Here is a 22,993-nt window from a genome sequence, read left to right on the forward strand (position 1 = left end):
ACCTGAAGCGGTGTCTAAACGGTGGACAGCCAACCTGAAGAGGTGTCTAAACGGTGGACAGCCAACCTGAAGAGGTGTCTAAACGGTGGACAGCCAACCTGTAGAGGTGTCTAAACGGTGGACAGCCAACCTGAAGAGGTGTCTAAACGGTGGACAGCCCACCTGAAGCGGTGTCTAAACGGTGGACAGCCCACCTGAAGCGGTGTCTAAACGGTGGACAGCCCACCTGAAGAGGTGTCTAAACGTTGGACAGCCCACCTGAAGCGGTGTCTAAACGTTGGACAAAGAAATCCCTCCCACCGTCTCTGATTAGCAATCTTTCATGGTAGACATACAGCCACAAAGATGAGACTGAGAACCAGACCCACTGAGACTGATGGTTCTGATGGTGCTGGAGCCAAGCGTGGGTGGGGTGCAGAGTTTGTTGTGTACTCGAAAATGAGCCCAATGTCACCGTGACTGCGCCGCACTCCTCTGAGGGCACCGTAGGCTAGGGGGGACATGATGGACGATTCGTGCTGCCTCCCTCCACCATGGTCAGGCGTGCACACACACACAGACACACACACATACACAGCAGAGAGCACAGCACAGGCCTCATTACGACCACGGCCCTGGCTAATGCCACAAGATCAATGACAGATCCTGCCTGTCTCTCCCTCTCCTTCTCTTTCTCTCCCTCCCTCTTCCTCTCTTTCCCCCTCTCTCCCTCCACTCTCTCTCCCTCTCTTTTTTTCTCAAATGCTGTTTCTGCCTCTCCACCTCGCTTACTGTCCCAGACTTTCTCCTTCTGTTTCTGTCACTCTATCTTTCTCTCAATGGTTCTCTCTCTCTTCYAATAGCTCTCCTACTCTGTCCCCTAGTGTCTCCCTACAGTGCATTCCTTTACCAAGCAATAGCCTCCAATATGTTCCTGCAGCCAACCCAACCCAACTCAACTCAACCCCACTTCCACCCTGCACCCAACCCCACTTCAGAGCAGAGAAATATAGGCTGCCTCTGTTGAGCAGAATGCACATGGCTGAGTGGTCATCCATCACACCCTGCAGTGGCTATATGTTCTTATTATGTTATTTTCTTGAACCTTTATTTAACTAGGTTAAGAACAAATTYTTATTTACAATGACGGCCTACCCCAGCCAAACCCGGATGATGCTGGGCCAATTGTGCACAGCCCTATGGGACTCCCAATCACGGCCGGTTGTGATACAGCCTGGAATCGAACCAGGGTCTGTAGTGACGCCTCTAGTACTGAGATGCAGTGCCGTGGACTGCTGCGCCACTCAAAAGCCCTATGAGGCTTCACCCTTACACAGCCTGTCCCATAACCATCACATTGCTGCAGTGGCTATGTGTCCATGATGCTCCACCTACACATCTTTGCAGGCTACATGTCCATGATGCTCCACCCGTACATCCTTGCAGGCTACATGTCCATGATGTTCCATCCATACATCCTTGCAGGCTACATGTCCATGATAATCTACCTGTACATTTTTGCAGGCTATGTGTCCATGATGCTCCACTCGTACATAGCCCATTCCATTACTCAGAGAGTGGTAAAGGACAATAAACACAGGTTGTTAGAAGATGAGGGAGGGGTGAGACGTAAAACAAAACAACAGTGTCATTTCAACTGGTGGACTATGGCTCTGCATGTGTAGTGTTTTTGTTGCTGTACTATACACAGAGTTACTGGCTATGATTAGTTGTAGTCAAGCCGAGGCTTAGAGTATGTGGTGGCTACACTCTAAACATTAGGATTAATGGTCTGATAGGGTCAGCGAAGTGAAACATCATTCATGCTTCAGTTCCATTCAAAAGACACACAGGGAGACTATAACACAAAACAGACATTTGGGATTTATAAAAATGCRTTATTGCTTATTTCTTCCAAATCCAATTCTAATAGATCAGTGATTAAAAAAACAACAAATGTATGGTAAAGATACTGTATTACTTTAACAGATCTCAATACGGTGCAGCTGAAAAATCTAAAGGTGAGATAATGGTGGTTTTCAAAACCCATGTAGCCTTGCCATTGGCCAGGCATGCTAATGCATTGAAATGATAATGCGTAGCGTGATACATCAAAATGTCCGCCCCGAGGACAGGACGGGTGAACTGCCTGTCCCCCCCTCCTGCACAAATGTTCTGTAAAATCAATTGCAGGAGATGATTAGCTTGATGGGAGGATGGTCTAGAGGAGACGAGGGGAGATAGGAGGAGAGCGACATACTGGTGAGGTAACTGGGTCATACTGGTAGTAAAGGAATGGAAAGGGGGATACCTAGTCAGTACAGTGCTAGAATAAACCCTCTTCGTTAAGCACTGATGCACCCTCATACTGTATGGTTTCCCCTCAGAGGCAACTGAGACCAGACAAAAAAAACATACAAAAATGGGGCTAACCAGTCAGTTGATGAATAGGCTCCCCAATGCACTTGAATGCACTGGGGTATAACGGAGCTATTGACATGCCTTCAGAAAAAGCGTTCCCAAGACAATCCATCTTCACCAGCGCAGTTACCATGGGCTAATGGTGAGCACTCGTTAGCTAGCCTCCTGAAACACAAAACACAGCGCAGCTCCAACCATAAGCAGAGTGCCACTGCCTGCAACATCCGACAGCATTACTGTACATTGGGATGTGCGTCCTCASGGTGCACACTCAATACATGTCCTCTAACAAGGGAMGTAAGAGACCACTGTTTCATCCTGCCATGCTATGTGGGTTGAATATTGAATAAGGAGTCATTTCTCCAGCCGAATGTCTTTATAAATGTCCTGTAAGCAGTGCATTTGGAAGAAAGGATTATGTCTGCAAGGCAGGGAAGTATTTCTCTTTCAGCATGCTGCTGTGCTGTCAAGCACGTCCCTGCTGGATCTGGTGTCCCTCTGTTCAGCCAATGATAGAGCAGACGCGGTCGGCCATTGCTCTTTTTTAAGGTCTTGTCAGTTTGCCCTCCAGGTGACTTGTAACTGAAACCCCCCAATCCAGCTGCCTCACAGGCGTCAATTGCTCGCAGGGGTGATCTCTGGCTATTGATCCGCTCACGTGATCTGCAGATGGAGCTTGACAAACGATATGTCACCCTTTGATGGGTTTGWTCTCAAAACTGGAGAGGATGTGGAAATCCTATACAAAGGGACTGCTACTTGATATACTTGATAGACTTTTCTCTGCAAAACGGAATCAACCGAACATTTTGTTTTATACATGTACATACATGTACTTTCTACAACGGTTTGGTCAAAACAAGCATTATGATATAACACGGGTAAGCCTATGATGCAAAAATGGGCATCTTGTTTTCTGTTCCATCTGAGAAATCCCTGTGCATCCAGTGTCCCATCAGCTCAGCCAGCCAATTCATTAACTTGATCTCCACTGTAAAAAGCATTGAGACATTATTTCCCCTTACTTGTAGTGTAACATTTGGTTTGCAACAACGGGGGTTTGTACAAACGTTGCTGTCTGTCTCTTGACATTTGCAACAATGTTTCAATATTGAAATTTGATTTGAACTGTCCTATTGAGAATGAACGTGTCAGGATGAGAAGGACATCTTTTCTCAGCCAGTAGAAATCATGAACTAGCATCATTTTTATGGATATATACAAAGAAATGTCAGGTGAAACGAAAATGTGGAAATGCAGCTATTTTGCTGGTATTCTAGCTGCAAGGTTTGACGTGACTGTGTTAGCTGTAGTTGGCTAGATAGCAAGCAAGGGATAAGAATGTTGCCAGCCAGCATGGTAACGGAACATTTAGAACTAACGACTGGGTTGCATCTGTACATAGATACAGAACAAAAAGACTTAACAACTGGGTCGCGTYTCTGGCAACCTAACCGATAGAATGAATGTCCAGCTGGCTTGGCTAGCAACCATATCTGTGTCGGGCTAGGCCTTTTCTTTGAGGGATGAAATAGTAGCCTATGAATACATTGATTAAAATAAAATATTTGATATAATTGGTAACGCTTTGTAAAAAAGCAATTGTACACGAGGATGTGCAAAACAACTGTTTTAGCATGGCAGTGCTGATCTATGGTACTCGGGTCCACCTCGCACCTATGACCGCAGCACAGCCGTGCTAAAAAAGCAGTTTAGCACGCTCTCTCATGTACAATTGCTTTATTATATGCATGAGCACATGCCTGTATGCCCACACAAACGCTCCCATTACAAATCACACATGGATCGCTTGTCAAATGTTTCTGATCAATCACTAGATAAGCGGCCGTGAAAGAGGAGACTTCGGACGTCTCCTGTCTCTCTCTGCACTGTTGCAATATACCTTTCCAGCGCTAAAGAGCAGCTGTCTTCCTTCTCCGCAGAGTGAGACGTTCTCTTTCATGCCGTCTGTCAGGAAACACCAGCAATTCATTACCAGAGAAGAAGAAAGTAATCTGACGGTTAAACCAGCTATTTGAAGACAGAAAACGCTGTCCCGTAATCCCTTTCTGAACAGCGGTAAGCCTTGCCGTTATCACCGCCTTTAAACACATTAACTTAGGCTCTAATTCTGTACATGACACAGCAGCGAGAAGCTATAGAGGTTTGGAGGAAAAAGCATACTAACTGATGTCACTATAATTTAATTGTGCAAAAGGAGGAATGCGTAGTATCAGTGCATTTTAAACAATCAACATTAGCCTGTAATAAGCAAAACAGCCTGGAGGCGAATGAATTTCCATGCTTTAATAAACATCCCCATAACACACTAGGAAGATGCAATCTAAAGAAACACATGATGCACACACGCACACACGCACACACGCACACACTAACACACACACATAAACATACACACTAACACACAGGATTCTCTAGTAACGACTGACCAGGTGAAGGAGAGGTGGGCCTTGTTTTACTTATGAGCGTCATGGAAGAGGGAGGTAAAGTCGAAACAAGCCCCCACGCACCACACTACCTCCAGCTGCAGTAGGATCCCTCCATCCACACTGCTGCAGCCTAACGTCCCCTCCCTGAACAGGTGCTTTTGGTGGCATGAATAACCTCATGRACTAAAGGAAACATGGTAAATACTCCACTAACGGCCGGGGTGACCGAACAGGAAAACGCTGCTGCTGCACCGTGTTATACTCAGGTCAGGTTCACTGAAATACAGCAGTCAAAGGTAATAGTCATACAGGGAACACTCTGAAGCAACACTATAAGACCATGTACTGTTTCACATCCTATCGCCAAACAGGAAGCGCACAAGCATCAATCATGGATAACGTGATTCTATGAAGCTACTAGCTGGACAACGCTTCAATACAGCCTGGCCCTGCTGGTGATCTRAAGAGATGAGCGAGGGTCACATTGACAAGGGAGGGCCACAGGAGAAGGAAGAATGGGAGAGGGGATGGAGGGGGAGTGAATCCCACCAGACAGCCTGCTTGTGCCTTCTGTTTGCAGCCAGGGGGGAAGAGACACTTGGTGATTGCTGAGACTGCAGATGACTTCTCGGCCCTACACTCAGCCCAGTGCTCCAACACGGCAGGATAGACTTAATTGCCTCATTAGCAAAGGGGCTAGTGACGAGTCGGCTCTTCCACATTGTCCAATGTCAAGAGTGCATCCAAGAAGAAAGGTTCATAGAGCAAATAGCATCTTCCCCTCTACATAGAGCAAATAGCATCTTCTCCTCTACATAGAGCAAATAGCATCTTCTCCTTACTAGAGCTAATAGCTCTCTCCTCTACTAGAGCTAATAGAATCTTCTCTTACATAGAGAAATACATCTTCTCCTCTACATGAGCAAATAGCATCTTCTCCTCTACATAGAGCTAATAGCATCTTCTTCCTCTACATAGAGAAATAGCATCTTCTCCTCTACATAGAGCTAATAGCATCTTCTCCTCTACATAAGAGCAATAGCATCTTCTCCTTACATAGAGCAATAGCATCTCTCTCTCTACATAGAGCTAATAGCATCTTCTCCTCTACATAGAGCTATAGCATCTTCTCCTCGACATAGAGCAAATAGCATCTTCTCCTCTACATAGAGCTAATAGCTTTCTCTCTCCATGAGCAATAGCATCTTCTCCTCTACATAGAGCAAATAGCATCTTCTCCTCTACATAGAGCAAATAGCATCTTCTCCTCACATAGAGGAAAATAGCATCTTCTCCTCTACATAGAGCAAAATAGCATCTTCTTCCTCTACATAGAGCAAATAGCATCTTCTCTCGACATAGAGCAAATAGCATCTTCTCCTCTACATAGAGCAAATAGCATCTTCTCCTCTACATAGAGCAAATAGCATCTTCTCCTCTACATAGAGCAAATAGCATCTTCTCCTCTACATAGAGGAAATAGCATCTCTCTCTCTACATAGAGCAAATAGCATCTTCTCCTCTACATAGAGCAAATAGCATCTTCTCCGCACATAGAGCTAATAGCATCTTCTCTCCACGTAGAGCAAATAGCATCTTCTCCTCTACATAGAGCAAATAGCATCTTTCTCCTCTACATAGAGCAAATAGCATCTTCTCCTCCACGTAGAGCAAATAGCATCTTCTCCTCTACATAGAGCAAATAGCATCTTCTCTCTCGACATAGAGAATAGCATCTTCCTCTCCACGTAGAGCAATGCATCTTCTCCTCTAATAGAGAATAGCATATCTTCTCCTCTACATAGAGGCAAATAGCATCTTTCTCCTCGACATAGAGCAAATAGCATCTTTCCTCTACATAGAGCTAATAGAGCAAATCTTCTCCTCCCATAGAGCAAATAGCATCTTCTCCTCTACATAGAGCTAATAGCATCTTCTCCTCCACGTAGAGCAAATAGCATCTTCTCCTCTACATAGAGTAAATGTTTTTTTTTTTAAATTGGGTCCAGTAACCAAGGAGATGAGGCATGTCCTTATTCTCTCCTCACAAACAAAGGATAGACCATCCATTTATTAATATCTTCTTATTCTGTACTCTAACCTCATGCCATTTTTTTGTCATGTATAACATAGCATACAGTTGATGGTACAGTACTTCCCATCGCTGTACATTTTGAGTTTGGCCTACTCTAGAATACACAGTCATCATTGCCAACKATAATTATTTTAAGAGCTTGATTTTGCAAACGTTGCTATTCCWCCTCCACAACAACTCTGGACMTCAGACTGCAAATCATGCCAAATGTTAACACTCCAGATTTCCCTTTCTGAAATGACACAGACAATAAAGTGATGTGTACTGTTAAAAACCTCACATTGAATATCAAGAAGACAAACTGTGCCCATCATGTTCTATTTACTCCCAACTGAACCTTTGCTCCAAAAACGTAACAAATATTTGAAAAGGAACATCTCATTCACAAGCAACCTGTTCAGCACCACCATGGAATACATTGAAATGTGACAGTTTTGACAAAAACACAAAACCATGACAAGCATTTTAAACACAGTCCTAAGCCGTGTCTTCTCTGGTGGCATAGTGAACTACAGTTAGCCTGTCAGGCTGCATGAGGACCAAGGTAAAGAATCCAGGAGAGRCACAGGAGAGGCAGAAGATGACTAAACAATGGAGTGAAAATGGTAGCATCTGCAGGAAATGTAACTAGGAGCTTAGACAATCCGGGAACAGGGAAGTAGATGGCATTAATTTGCCACTCCCCAGACTTCCACACTTCACTTTTTACCCCACACTTCACTTTTATCAGAGCACAGGGGTGGTGCTTCTGCCGCCTCAGTCAAGGGAAAAAACACAATGTGCCCACTTTGGAAAGGCAATATAAAAAGCCTTGTACGGTGAAAATCTAGTGTTTGGGTTGTRTATTACATTGCTATTGCTGCACGGCACTCTGCGACTTGGTGKATAACATCAAACCATAGAGCTACACATCTGCATGGGCAGTATAGCGGAAAGGCTCCATTTCATCATCAAGTCAAGTCTAACGACTCGTAAAAACAAAGGTGATGATGCTATCTGTTCTGGAACAGTTTCACAGGAAGTGGAGATTTTTAAAATATTTTTCAGCAATCTACTGTACACTCACCATGGTCTAAGCSAGGGKTGTCAAACATACATAAAACAACATCTCTCTGTATATTTTTTGGGGGTGGGGGGGGTCATTTTAAAGTATGTTAAATATAATTTAAAATGAATAAAACCAAATTGAAACTGTGTAGTAATCAGTTGTGTAAAGTACTTAAGTAAAATACTTAAGTCGTCTTTTTCTGTATCTGTACTTTACTTTACTACTGTACTTTTTGACAACTTATACTTTTACTTCACTACATTCCTCAAGAAAAGTATGTACATTTTACTCCATACATTTTCCCTGACACCCAAAAATACGTGTTGCATTTTGAATGCTTAGCAGGACAGGAACATTGTCTAAATCACACACTTATCAAGAGAACATCCCTGGTCATCCCTACTGCCTCTGATCTGGCAGACTCACTAAACACACTGCTTAATGTGTAATGATGTCTGAGTGTTGAAGTGTTACCCCTGGCTATCTGTAAATAAATATTTAAAAAAGAAAATGTGGCCATTCTGGTTTGCTTAATTAAGGAATTTGAAATGACTATACTTTTATTTTGATACTTAAGTATATTTTTAGCAATTACATTTACTTTTGATAGTGCAAATATATATTTAAAACCAAATATATTTAGACTTTTACTCAAGTAGTAGTTTACTGGTGACTCACTTTTACTTGAGTCATTTTCTATTAACCTTTACTTAACACCCATCCCGGATCCGGAGCATCTTCATCAGTAAAGCTGACTAGCATAGCTAGAATAGCACCACCAAAGTAAATAATAGCATATAAAATATCATGAATAAAGTCCAATCAGCAAATGAAAGTAAACACTTGTGAATCCAGTCCATCATTTCGATTTTTTTAATGTTTTACAGCGAAAACACAATATGTATTCTATTAGCTTACCACAATACAAGACTAACCGCATATTTTCACCATGTTTTACCGCAATAGGGTAGCTATCACAAAACCGACCAAATATAGATATAATTAGTCACTAACAAGAAACAACTTCATCAATGACAGTCTTATAACATTTTATACAATAAATTTATGTTTATGTCGAAATGTGCATATTTGAGGTATAAATCATAGTTTTACATTGCAGCTCCATCAAAATATCACCAAAGCAGCCAGAAATAATTAAAGAGAGCAACGTGAATACCTAATACTCATCATAAACATTTATTGAAAATAAATGGTGTACAGCAAATGAAAAGATATCCATCTTGTGAATCCAGCCAATATTTCCGATTTTTTAAGTGTTTTACACGAAAACACAATATAGCATTATATATTAGCTTACCACACATAGCCCAACACACAACACGCATTTATTCACGCATAGATAGCATTCGCAAAAACCAGCAAAGATAATAAAATTAATCACTACCTTGACAACTTCCTAAGATGACAGTCTTAAACATAGGTTATACAATACACTTATGTTTTGTTCGGAAATGTGCATTATTTAGAGCTGCAAACCGTGTTTATACATTGTGAATATGTAGCAATCGATTCACCAGAATGTCCGGAGCTTTTTGGACACTCACCTAATCTGACCAAAGAACTCATCATAAAACATTTACATAAAATACTTGTTGTATGCAAATGAAGATACACTGTTCTTATTGAACCGCCGTGTTAGTTTTTTTTAAATAACTTTACCATAACAAACAGTTATCGTTTATTGCGAGACAGCGCCCGCCAAAATGCGCAGAGAATAGAATAACATTTTCCACAGAAATACGAAATAACATCATAAATTGTTCTTACTTTTGTTTGAGCTATCCATAGAATCTTGTACAGGAGTCCTAGGTCCGAGAGATAAATCCGTTGTTTGGTTTAGAATGTCCTTTCTATTCGTGCACAATGCTAGCCAATGTTGATGACGTTCCCAGTTTCTCTCGACGCAAAGAACGGAAAACTCCAAAAGTCCAATAAACGTTGAAAAAACTGATGAAACTCGGTTGAAAAAACCTACTTTATGATGTTTTTCTAATATGTATCAAATAAAAACAGAGCCGGAGAATTAGAACGTGTATACCCGAACGCTTATCATAAGACAATATGGAGGCTTCCTAAGCTACCACCCCATTCCACCGTCCACTGCCTGTTCGAATCTAGTGAGAAGCGTATGAAGTGCATGAATATCGATAAATACTTAGCAATTGAATAAGGCAGGCCCTGAAACAGAGCCTCGTTTTCAGATTTTTCACTTCCTGTATGGAAGTTTGCTGCAAAATTAGTTCTGTTTTACTCACAGATATAATTCAAACAGTTTTAGAAACTTGAGAGTGTTTTCTATCCAATAGTAATAATAATATGCATATTGTACAATCTAGAATAGAGTACGAGGCAGTTTAATTTGGGCACGATTTTTTCCAAAGTGAAAMCAGCGCCCCCCTATTGACAAGAAGTTTTAAGTATCTTTACTTTTACTCAAGTTTGACAATTGGGTACTTTTTCCACCACTGGTAGTAATAATAATGGATCTACATTCATACAGTTTCTTGATTGTGTCCTGCTCGCTAATGATCACCAAAATGAAAGCTAAACAGTCAGGGAGCATCGAATTTTTCAAAAACATTGGATAGAGGAGTATTTTTCACAATTTTTTTACAGGAAGGAAATATAACYAATTTTAAGTGCGGCCCTCCGGACCTCGTTGAAGACCGAATGCAGCCCCTGGTCTAAGCACCTAAATGTAACTTAATCTCCTAAGCAAACATTAACTTCTTCCATTGAGTGCATCTCGCCTCRTAGCGTTTAAAGGTTGAGCCACCGTTAGTGTGACACACTGCAGGCTAGCGTAATCAGCAGCATTAAACACTTAATTGCAGGAAGCCTAGCGATTGATCAGCGATATCCAGTTTACAATGTTTTTGCTGTGGTATGAACAGCCAGATAAATGCCTGGCATTGTGTCTCGATAATTAAACCATCCATCATGATGCCTCTAGTACAAGATAACAGCAAGCCACTAGTGGGACCTAAATATTGCATTCTACAGTTASTAGCACTGAATAGCAATAAAATATCTGCAGTCGTGATGACCAATGCATTTATCCTTAGTTAAAAAAATATCAGCGTCAGTTTACAGTACGTGTTTATCATATAAAGCCTTTTTCATGATTCTAATAAAATAATTGCAACCTATCTGAATTACAGGACGTTATGTAATGGTCAATTTATGACAGACATGAAACAAAAGTATTGAACCACGAACAAGCTTCGGATTTAAAACCCCTCCAAATCAAATAGGGAAGACAGATGGTCCTCAAGCTGTTGTTGCTACCTGCAGGTTAACCATTCCTTCTTCCTACTTTTAAATGCACTAATCAATGGCCACCAAATTCTCCCTGCAAACACCATCCATCTTTGGATCTTTTCCGGGTGGAGTGGTGATGACAATGGGGGTGAAGATGAATGCAAGAAGAAAAGGAGGYCTCTACTGATTACTGGCACTAACGCTTGGGGGAGAGCAGCAAGAGGGAAATGGAGTGAGACAATGGAGCACGCGGGTTCAGAACACCTAATGGAGTGGCCTGCTAGCAGAGCTAATAGACTGTTTCAAATTGAAAGGAACAGCAGGCGTCTAAATAGTCAGACGTGGAACATTTCCTCCGTTCTCTCAGTTGGCTCTCATTCCACAAAAAGAGAGGGAGAAAAAACAACARGGTTGTCATTGCCTTGTGGAACATGCTTTTGCATCATTGGTTGATAAAAAAAAAAAAATCTGAATTCAATTTCAATAATAATTTACTGCTTAATGTCATATGAGGGAGAAGAAGTCAATTCTTTGTGAATTAGTGTTGCTGTCCTGGTGCGAGGGAAGCATGTTCAGAGATTCTCCTGCTTGACTGTGTGAAGAATCATGTCTTTGGGCTTCATAGATCATAGAGCAGGGTTTCCCAACTGGCGGCCCCAGGCAAAAGGTTTTATTTGGCCCCCCAAGTTTTCTTAGCAAAAAAAAAGAAAGATAACATCTGGGGGGTTTTTCTTGCATTTTCAATGTTGGACATAAAAAACTGTAAAACACCAGGAAATCAGCTCCAATGGATTTTAATTGGGGAAATCTGTTCCCAAGTATTTCCACCAGTGGAGGCTGCTGAGGGTCGAACGGCTCATAATATTGGCTGCAAATGGATGGAGCAAATGGAATGGCAACAAACACCTGGAAATCATGTGTTTGATGTATTTGATAACATTCCTCTAATTTTGCTCCACTCATTACCATGAGCCCGTTCTCCCCAATTAAGGATCCACCGACCTGTGATTTCCACGCATAGTAGAGAGACGTGATCATATACACATGTAAGCAAGGTTTGAAATTATTATGTTTTAGTGAAATATAATATCTGTTTGGGCTTCTTGCGGTCAATTTGCGGTCTACAAATTAGTGTAATCAGGTGCCGATTTTAGTATGTAAATCTTGGTGGGGCAAACAAACCAAAAATGTTGGGGGATGCATGCCAGCAAAGCCACTGCACAACACAACACAACACTAAACAATAGATTAATTGCACTATAACGGTGACAAATTGTGCCCACAAACTGTTAGGGCCTTCATAAAGATGTYCCAACAGCAGTCCCAACCCCTTACCACTGCTACACCTGGCTATTTTCGAAGCCTTGTCTGGAAGCAAAATAGTTCATTCAGCCTCATTTACTGCCTTTAAAAAAACATAGCTGATATGGCTGACTTGCTTAAACAAATGTGGATTCTACTGACAATTGAGATGTACAAACTATGGCATAAGGGGACGACAAGATGATAAGAGGCAATCCGTAATTTCGATTAAGACATTAATGAGCGAGCTAGGATGGACGTAGTCAATATAACTATTTGTTCAGCACTTTTGAAATGTACAGCGACATAATTCAGAACATGGGCCGTTCTTACAGTGTTCTCCCTGTACACCCAGTCCGAACCATAGGGTAAATAAAGGGGGCATATAAGCAAACAATGAACGCTCTTACAATATTCATGATTACATTTCTCTAAAACAGGTTATAGGCTACATGTGTATCACAAAGTCAGAACAGTCGGTGAAATTAACAGGGGWAAATAGACCAAATGATTAGGGTRAGGCAACTAATAGTAACTACACAACATACACTTTGTATCACATTCTTACAGTAGCGACAGTTTACATATCTCCCTGGCATTTTACATAATTTATGCAGCAGCGTACAAGACATTTTTGGACCTTGTTGTGCTGTGTTCACTTGAACTGGAAGGTGGAGCGGCAGTCCTTCGTGGGMAAATTTTGTCATCAAACGTTGTCATCAAAGTCTGTCATTCTCTGGATTGATGGTGYTTTCAAGACAACTGGGAACTTGGAAAAAAACAAGGTTGAATCATGATGACGTCAGTGATCTTCGGGTCGTAGCTCTAGAAAGAGGCCCGAGTTCCCAACTTACAATTCCGAGTTGGATGACCGTTCAAAACGTATTATCCCAGTAGGAGCTTGTTTTTTCCCCGAGTTCCCAGTTGTCTTGAACTCATTGAAGTCAGATTTCCCAGTTCCGAGTTAACAGTTGATTTAAACGTGGCAGAAATCATGCTGGTTGACAGCATGGTCAATGTTGAATGTTTATCATTTTAAGATCGGAAAAGAGACCCTTAAACCCAGAATTGAGACCACACATCAACTCCACTGAATAGCAGTCTAGTGATTGCTTTKCAATGCTTGCAGTTAGCCACTGATTCCTTCCAAACCACTCATTGTTGAATTTGTGATTTCCAACTTGTTGTGTAATGTTTATKTCCAATGGCCGATGAGCACCGGTATGTTTTATCTATAATTTCTCTTCATTATTTCTCTTCATATGACAAGGATTAAAAAGGATTTGCCAGTAGATTGTCGACTTGATTCATGATGATGACTGCTAGCTAAGATTGTGAAAGTATGATCAAAGCTACTGTAGATATAAGGTGATTTGATGTCATTTTATCTGTGGCCAATGACCTTGAACCTTCTTGGATGGGCACTTCTAATGTAACTCTATGGCACACCCAAGGAGCTTGAATTKTTTAGCTCTACCCTTAGATTTGGCAGTGACGTAGTGTCCCCATGAGTGAAAGAACACTGAGCCAATCACGGCGCAACTAGAGAATATTACCAAACCCTACACTCTGTATTTTCCACTGGCTGCCCCACCACCATAGAAAGCACTGAGCTAGGCTGAAACACCTGCATTTTGGAGCTGCCTTACTCAAGAAAGCAAAAARAATACCATGTTTGTATGCAGTTTTATTAACTCAGTTATTTAATTTTTCACATTGTTTGCAAACTGATATGTGACATGTATTATCGCCAAAATAACATGCAAAAATGGCAACCCCTCACAACAAAAAAAAAAAGATATATATATATTTTTTTTTGCTAAATATGTGTGGCTGAATTACGGGTCGCCACTGATTGTAAAAATGTTCCKCCCCCTCCGACCATCCGCTCAAGAAAAAATTGGCCCGCGTCTGAATCTAGTTGATGATCACTGTCACAGAGTGCTTTATAGTGAGAACCTATTCCYCTGAGAGCAATATTCCCAAATTATTCAGATCTTCAGTCATATCATGCCTTTTGAATATCAAAGCCTCTATTTGGAYATAATAATCAATTAGTCCCTCCAGGAGTCTGCGATTCTGTGATTGCAATTTATTTTGGAAAAATCAACAATTCCTTGCATTTTATGCGAGGGCATGCACATTTGACCAATCACATTAAAATCACATTAAAATCACATTAAAATCACATTAAAGTCAAATCACAATTCATAATCTCAGACTTGCAATGTCAACACCTCAGCTCTAGCTAATGGGTGGTCCAGATGACAGTGGGCTAGAGCGTTTGACACAGAGGAAACGCTCACTACAGCCTCTGAGAAAAATAAGGTTTGGCCAATTTCATCCATGGAACTAACGTACAGAATGACAATTCCATTCTTTTCAACGGAGGAAAATCGCATATAAAATACATTGTAAGGCACTTGTTATTCTTCTCGTGTCATTGATGTAAGCAGTATGCTAAGCTGCTTGAAATTGAAAGACACCTTTGCGACAGGGATTTTTTTGGGGTTGAAACTATTTATTTTCCTGTACCAATAACGGATCCCTCAGCCTTTCTGAAAACAGATATACCTGGTTTCCAAAGAGAGAACACAGATCAAAAGCATGTTTTGCTATGAGTAGACAAGCGTGCCAGCCTTATTCTGGGCTGCCAGTTTTCAGTTAGGTAGAGCATGCTTGAGAGAAGCAAAACAGAGCTGTGAGCTTGGAATGATAGCATCCTAACAATGAATGATGATAATGGATTTCATTTAAATGGTATTCAGAAGATGTGTTGATTTTGATAAGTCTCTATTSACTTGGCAGTAGCTATCCATTGAAAGATGTGGTTGAAGTCCAACAGTGTCAATCAATGATGTGCAAAAATATCATACCAGGGGATCTGAAAAACCATGATCAGTCAATGGGAAATATCATTATACCTTTGGGTAAAGTATTTATTTTTAGGGCAATATTKGTAGAAATGTWACAAATAGGGAGTTTCCGGACCCCCGAAAGACATCATAGTAAAATGGAGGGATGTATTCCTAAAGGAAATAGCAAAATGGCATTATACTGAGAAAGATGGGTTCATCTCTGGACATCGGAGGGTTGTCGTTAAGATCAGAATGAATGGTGGATTGGTCGCTTTGGGTGAATTAGGACCATGCCCTTTGTAGTTCGAGGCAAAAAACATCAGTATTTGTCTTGTCATTTGTCCACCCTTAGATCTCTGCGTCCTTATAAAACAATCAAAGAGACCCTCATCAAACTGTTTATGTTCACTAGCGGCAAAGCTTTCCTGAAAAGAAGCAATAATTGTCCCCGCTCTATTGACTTTCATGKTTATTTACCCCAACAAATAATGCAGAAATCCTCACTTTTGCTCGTAAATGACCATGGTGGCAGAGATGAAAGAAATCCGTAGGGTACTCTGTTGTTTGAACCCCGTTTATGAACCTAAAATGGAAGGTCTGCAATGCTTGATAGATATCATAGAAAGAAGAGCTTGGTGGACCAGAATGAAGGTAGCCTACTGTAYTATACATGTGGCTTGAGTTAACGTGAATCTGAGCCTCTCCAGAGCATCTGTCAAAAGTTAGCCGTACAGGGAAATAGGCAGTTCCTGTTCATGTGTTCCAAAATAATCTGGAAGTCATTTTGTCAGTGAAGGTTGAAAAGCGGCTGAGATTTATAGATCAGAAAACAACAGAAACACAGTTCTGTCCAGATGTTTGTGGCCCACGTCAAGCAAAAGACATACTGTATTTTGAGACAGACCTCTTGAAAAGACATTGATCAATGGGGAAATTGATGTCCAATGTCAATGTAGTGTATTGATGCAAATAAGATGGTGACAGACACAAGGGGGTAAAATAGGAAGGATATAGAAAAGAGAGAGGAAATCTGTCATACTGAAATGTACATTTTCATCTCACCAGAATGACCTTCACTTGTATCGAGGATGTCTTTGGCTGTTAAAAATACGCACAGTGAAAATATTCCACAGAGAGAGCAAGAACAGGTATAAAGCAGGCACTATTTCACCTAAAATCGCTCTCATTCAGAACACAGAACTAGGGCCTGGATTCAATCAGATCTAGCGCTAACCAGCGTTAACCAACATTGGCTGGATCCACATACAGTGCATTCAGAAAGTATTTAGAYCCCTTGACATTTTCCACATTTTGTTACATYACAGCCTTATTCTGAAATGGATTACATCGTTTTCCCCCGTAATCAATCTACACACAATAACCCAWAATGCCMMMAMAAAAACAGGTTTTTAGAAATTTTAGCAAATGTATTTCAAATAAAACACTTAAATATCACATTTACAAAAGTATTCAGACCCTTTACTCAGTACTTTGTTGAAGCACCTTTGGCAGCGATTACAGCCTCGAGTCTTCTTGGGCATGATGCTACAAGMTTGGCACACCTGAATATGAAGAGTTTTTACCATTCTTCTCTGCAGATCCTCTCAAGCTCTGTCAGGTTGGAAGGGGAGCGTATCTGCACACCTTTTTTCAGGTCTCTCCAGAGATGTTCGATCGAGTTCAAGTCCGGGCTTTGGCTGGGCCACTCAGAGACATTCAGAGACTTGTGCCGAAACCACTCTTGCATTGTCTTGGCTGTCTGCTTAGAGTCGTTGTCCTGTTGGAAGGGGAACCGTCACCTCAGTCTGAGGTCCTGAGCGCTCTGGAGCAGGTTTTCATCAWGAATCTCTCTGTACTTTGTTCCATTCATCTTTCCCGCGATCCTGACTAGACTCCCAGTCCCTGCCGCTGAAAAAYATCCCCACAGCATGATGCTGCCACCACCATGCTTCACCGTAGGGATGGTGCCAGGTTTCCTCCAGACGTGACGCTTGGCATTCAGGCCAAAGAAATCAATCTTGGTTTTACTAGACCAGAGAATCTTGTTTCTCATGGTCTGAGAGTCCTTTAGGTGCCTTTTGGCAAACTCCAAGTGGGCTGTCATATGCCTTTTACTGAGGAGTGGCTTCCGTCTGGCCACTCCACCATAAAGGCTTGATCGGTGGAGTGCTGCAGAGATGGTTTATCCTTCTGGAAGGTTCTCCCATCTCCACAGAGGAACTCTGGAACTCTGTGAGAGTGACCATCGGGTTCTTGGTCACCTCCCTGATCAAGGCTCTTCTCCCCCGATTGTTCAGTTTTGCCGGGCGGCCAGCTCTAGGAAAAGTCTGGTGATTCCAAACTTCTTCAATTTAAGAATGMTGGAGGCCACTGTTTTCTTGGGGACCTTCAATGTTGCTGACATTTTTTGGTACCCTTTCCCAGATCTGTACCTCGACACAATCCTGTCTTGGAGCTCTACGGCCAATTCCTTCAACCTCATGGCTTGGTTTTTTCTCTAGCATGCACTGTCAACTGTGGGACCTTATATGGACAGGTGTGTGCCTTTCCAAATCATGTCCAATCAATATAATTTACCACAGGTGCACTCCAATCAAGTTGTAGAAACATCTCAAGGATGATCAATGGAAAGCTCAATTTCAAGTCTCATAGCAAAGGGTCTGAATACTTATGTAAATAAGGTAYTTCTGTTTTTATTYGTAATAAATGTGCAAAAATGTCTAAAAACCTATTTTCGCTCAGTCATTATGGGGTATTGTGTKTAGATTGATGAGGACATTTTTGAATAAGGCTGTAAAGTAACAAAATATGGAAAAAGTTAAGGGGTCTGAATACTTTCYGAATGCACTGTAGCTGATGTTTTGATGGTGTTGGAGGTGTAACTGAGGTATGAGCTGACAAATTGGGGAACGGCTGCTCGTGTGTCACAAACCACTCCCTTCCTTATTATCCCTACTGCGTTAGAAGTTCAAAATGGCACTGGAAAGTGTAGGCTCTATTGATGATAGAAATAATGACTTATAAAAAAACTCAAACCATTGATGTTAGACTAATGCATGTTTTCATGTTCATTTGGATATGGGGATTTAGTCTAATTCGAGTGTTTGAACTTGCAAAGCGGCTGCATGAACTTCTAACGCGGCTGCATGGGAATTGTGGGATTATAGACAGCTCTAACGCAGTTCCACCTCTGACACTGCCAAAACAACTGCTATGCTGATGTTGGCCAAAGCRGATCTGATTGAATCGGGCCCTAGGCTTGCTCTGCACAGAAAAACATTCCTAAAAGCACTTCAATCAATGAAACAAGGTTCTTTCAGAAGAAAAACAGGAAAAGTGTATTAGCCATCTAAAGGCCATAGGAATCAAATAAGACATAACACATCAGGAAAAACTGCTAGAAAAGCAAATTAGTGTTTGTTGATATGGGTGTATAGTTCTAGTAGTGACAGTTAGACCTTTGTGCTCGAACATCGTCTCATTAGGGTGCTCATTACATGTGTGCTCACATCTTCTAAAAGGTTATTCCATCCTGTGTGTATCTCTGCAATCTAGAGCTTGAAATATTTGGAGTGTTTACGTGAATGCAGTCTCCGCTAATGCGGGAACATTGCTTTCAATTTCAATCACGCTGTAACGCTGTTCTTCTGTGATACAGATTGAATACAGCCCCTAGTCTATTAATATGGACTAGATATGCAATAACTAGACCTACAGACTTAATGCTTTCTATGGTCACCAGATTTTTTTTTTTAAATGGCTGTGTGAGTGTGAGATAGGGGRGCTAGTATGTGTGGAATTGTGATTCAGGGCCAAACACATCGAGATGTCACTTCAAAACCTCTGGCTCCGGAGGCTCCTGTCATCTCCACATTTGAGAGATCCTTTGTCCCTGGAGAGATGCTAAATATAGAATGGGAACAGAAACCCGTTTTAAACCTAGTCACTCTTAGCATATATCTCCATACATAACGGATCAGATGAACGATGATTATGCAACTTGAGGATGCAACTCAAATTCCCTCTGCCATTATCATAGAGCAGCATAGATGCAAGACTGTTAAATATCCTAGCGGTCAAAGTGGATAAGCTCCATTTGAAATGAGGGTGTTTGCGGGTTGGAAATGGATAACTCCAATGGAAGGGCTACTCACTTTTTCCCAYTACATTTCTGTCAAGTGAATTACAATCTGTTATTACTTCCTGGACAGTCATTTAACATGTTCCATTCAAAACCATRTATTGCTGAGGGAAGGACAGGCAGGCAATCCATCATTAAGCTCCACTACTCTGGTTTGGTTACTCAGGTTCTACTTCCAGCTGTTTTACAGGCTTTACCATATCATTTGACCTTCTACTGCACCATTCATTTTGTGATGTAAGCCTTGATAAAGCCAGTTAAGGAATTCTGTGGTGTTTAATTGTGGTACTTATCTATAATGTGAACACTGGATATTACATCTCCCACAGATATTAAGTTAAGGATGTCTCTGGACTTCCAAGGCCAAAGACAAATTAAAAGGAAATTAGCTCTATTAATTAGTATTGATCATTCCATAATAAAATAAGCTCTTCTCTCTCAACGCAGCCTCTGGGCTGGTCTTAAATAAATACTGTTCATAACTATAAGGGAAATGTCCTTCAACCTGGTTTGCCATTATGAAAGACTGCACAGAGGGGTATGTCACCACTACATGTATTCCAACCTACACATCAGCACTACACTAATCTGCCAAATACAAAAAAAGAATACAAATTCCATCATACTCAACATCATCATCAACACCACCRCCAAAACATCACCATCATCACCACCATTATCATCACCACCACCACCATCACCAATATTCACCATCATCACCACCACCATCATCACCATCATCACATCAACATCATCACCATCATCATCATCATCACCACCAGCTAACAAATAGCTGATAATACAGTTCACTAGAGCTATGATTGCCTGTCTAGACTATCAACCCATTTATCCCCAGCCTATTGGCTAAGGAAAATGAACACAATGGCAACCCACATCACTTGTCTGCCTCACTCATAGGCCTATCATTGCAGGGCAGGCTACTGACCTCATTCAGGTGTAGCTACTTTGACAATAGAGAACATGTAAAGCTCTAGCTATGGTATTTGCTGGATTTATAGAAACCTCACAGTGAAATTCTGACGTGATGTTACTGCAAGAATTATGGAAGATGCGTTGAATTTGGACAAAATAAGACTTTCGGACTCAATTTAACATACAAATATACTGAACATAAATACAAACGCAACRTGTAAAAATGGCAAAGATTTTACTGTTACAGTTCATATAAGGAAATCAGTCCATTTAAATAAATCAGTAGGGCTGTGGCATTGTCTTGTGTGACAAAACTGCACATTTTAGAGTGGGCTTTTATTGTCCCCAGCACAAGGAGCACCTGTGTAATGATCATGCTGTTTTATCAGCTTCATGCAAACAAATGTGTGCACACAATTTGAGAGAAATAATATTTTGTGCATATGGACAATTTCTGGGATCTTTTATTTCAGCTCATGAAACATGGGACCAACACTTTACATGTTGCATTTATATTTATGTTCAGTATATATTGGCAGAGGTAATGTATTTAATGTGCTATTGCAAAGAAAATATATACTACATTAAAGGTCTAAGTTTGATAAACACATTAGGCTACACACAAAAGGCTACAGCCAATAAACTGTCATCAGAAAAAAAATATATAATAATGGAATGCACCATCACAACAACGGACAGAATTGTTGGAATTGAAGGGGGGGGGGGGGGGCAGTGCCCCTGTGACTACAATTTTGGACCCCCTTGAGGCCCCCAAGAAATGTGGAGTATGAAATAATTTTTACATTACCAATTTTTGCTATCGTTCTTTTTTTTACATCCGTTATTAGACAGTGGCAACGATGATGATTATGAACATGGTCTTTTGCCTGCTAATGCCTGCAATGCAGTGAAGGAAACGATATGACAACAATAACATCTAATGTAACTGGCCCCTCTAACAGTACAACTGGCCCCAGCTTGGCCCCCCCAGTTGAAATGGTCTAGATCTGCCACTGCTCTCAGGGCACCAGCGAGGCACTCTCAACACCTGCCATGATCTATTAGAAATATCTATTTTTGCCAATCGTGTCACAACACATTAGTTTGTGATTCGGATTATAGGTGGCGTGCCCTGTCTTTGTGCTTTCTGTTAAGAAGCAGTTGTGTTAAATCTGTCATTAACAGACAATGGACAATACAATACACTCAGACTACAGTCTTTCTCCAGCACCAGTCAAGTGGATGGATGCCTGAAGTGCAGCCTTTGTACAGTGATCATAACACAAAAACATCTGCTTTCAATTCACATTGTAGGGGCTTTTTTTCCGAAGTTAACTTTTTTCTTCTTAAYACACATTTTTCATTGAATTACTTATCACAATGAAGTCTCATCTCACTATTTATTTTACATTTTAACATGGCTAATTTGTCAAACTGATCTAGGCTATTCATAAAGAACTTGAGATAAATATTATGAACAGCTTATGTTACATTATTTGTAGGCTAATTTCGATATAATTCTGGATAAAATTACGCACGATGGAGCGCTGTCAGCTATGGTACATTTTTGTGAACAATAGYCTACATGCTCGATATAAATCATAACCCCAATTACATCCTTTATCATGTCATTGATCATCTCCTATTAATAACTACATATTTTCATATGAMTGGGAATTCACTTACCCAGAAACAAAGAGCGAAATGTTGCAGACATCACCGCACCCGACACGACTGGAAATCCCATGCGACGAAGCTGGAAACAATGCGCTCAGACTGCCTTACATTTCATGCGGGTGAACGAAGTGTACAATCACAATAAAGAAAGATTTCAGAAATTCGAGAGAGCAATTAAATATAATCTACAATGAGCAAGGATCCAAGGACATCATATATTGGAACACTCGAAATGTCAATTATTCCCTTCACTRAGGAATGCAGCTCTTTCGTATCGTCAATTTCATCATTATCGGCCACGCGTCAAATCAAAGTTCCCTTCCTTTCTGTGTCGTTCGGGACGCGTGCGTGTCTCAGGTTCCCYCTGTCTCCGTGGCTCTGAGCGTTCTCCTCTCCTTCCTATACCGCTGTCCGCTGCACTAGAAAGTGAGGGGAAGAATTCCGATAGGTGGATGTTGCTGCATGCTGGATGGAGACTTCTAGAGCCTGAAACGCTCACATTGCCTGATCTGACCACAAAGGCATCTTGGGCTGGTCTGACTGTGGGGTAGGTTACTTGAGGCCCACTTCCTTAGCAGTGCATCAAAAGGGTAACAATGTTCCCCCTAMAGATGTCTGGATGAAAATGTTTTTTATTTTATGTTCTTGCATGATTTTTACCAGAGTGCATGCTGGATCTGGAAAAAATAATGGGATAGTTTGGGAGACAGCACAGTGGAAATGTAACACATGGGAAAGATTGAAATAAGTGTCCATTATCCTGGAGTTATAGTGCACACACAGTCAGGATGTATGTATCCATTCATG

The 22,993-nt window shown here is 41.2% G+C and overlaps 1 protein-coding gene across 1 annotated transcript in view; it reads right to left on the reverse strand.

Annotated features, from left to right (window-relative positions):
• Positions 1-22,754, reverse strand: part of LOC111960683 (CXADR-like membrane protein) — a 109,626-nt gene extending 86,872 nt beyond the window's left edge. Inside the window, exon 1 of the mRNA XM_023982822.2 lies at positions 22,196-22,754. Coding sequence (XP_023838590.1) covers positions 22,196-22,256 — 61 coding nt within the window. The 5' untranslated portion in view covers positions 22,257-22,754. The remainder of the gene's footprint in view (positions 1-22,195) is intronic.
• Between the last annotated feature and the right edge of the window lie 239 nt (positions 22,755-22,993).

This window comes from Salvelinus sp. IW2-2015, linkage group LG4p (genome assembly GCF_002910315.2).
Source record: "Salvelinus sp. IW2-2015 linkage group LG4p, ASM291031v2, whole genome shotgun sequence".
Classification (NCBI taxonomy): domain Eukaryota; kingdom Metazoa; phylum Chordata; class Actinopteri; order Salmoniformes; family Salmonidae; genus Salvelinus; species Salvelinus sp. IW2-2015.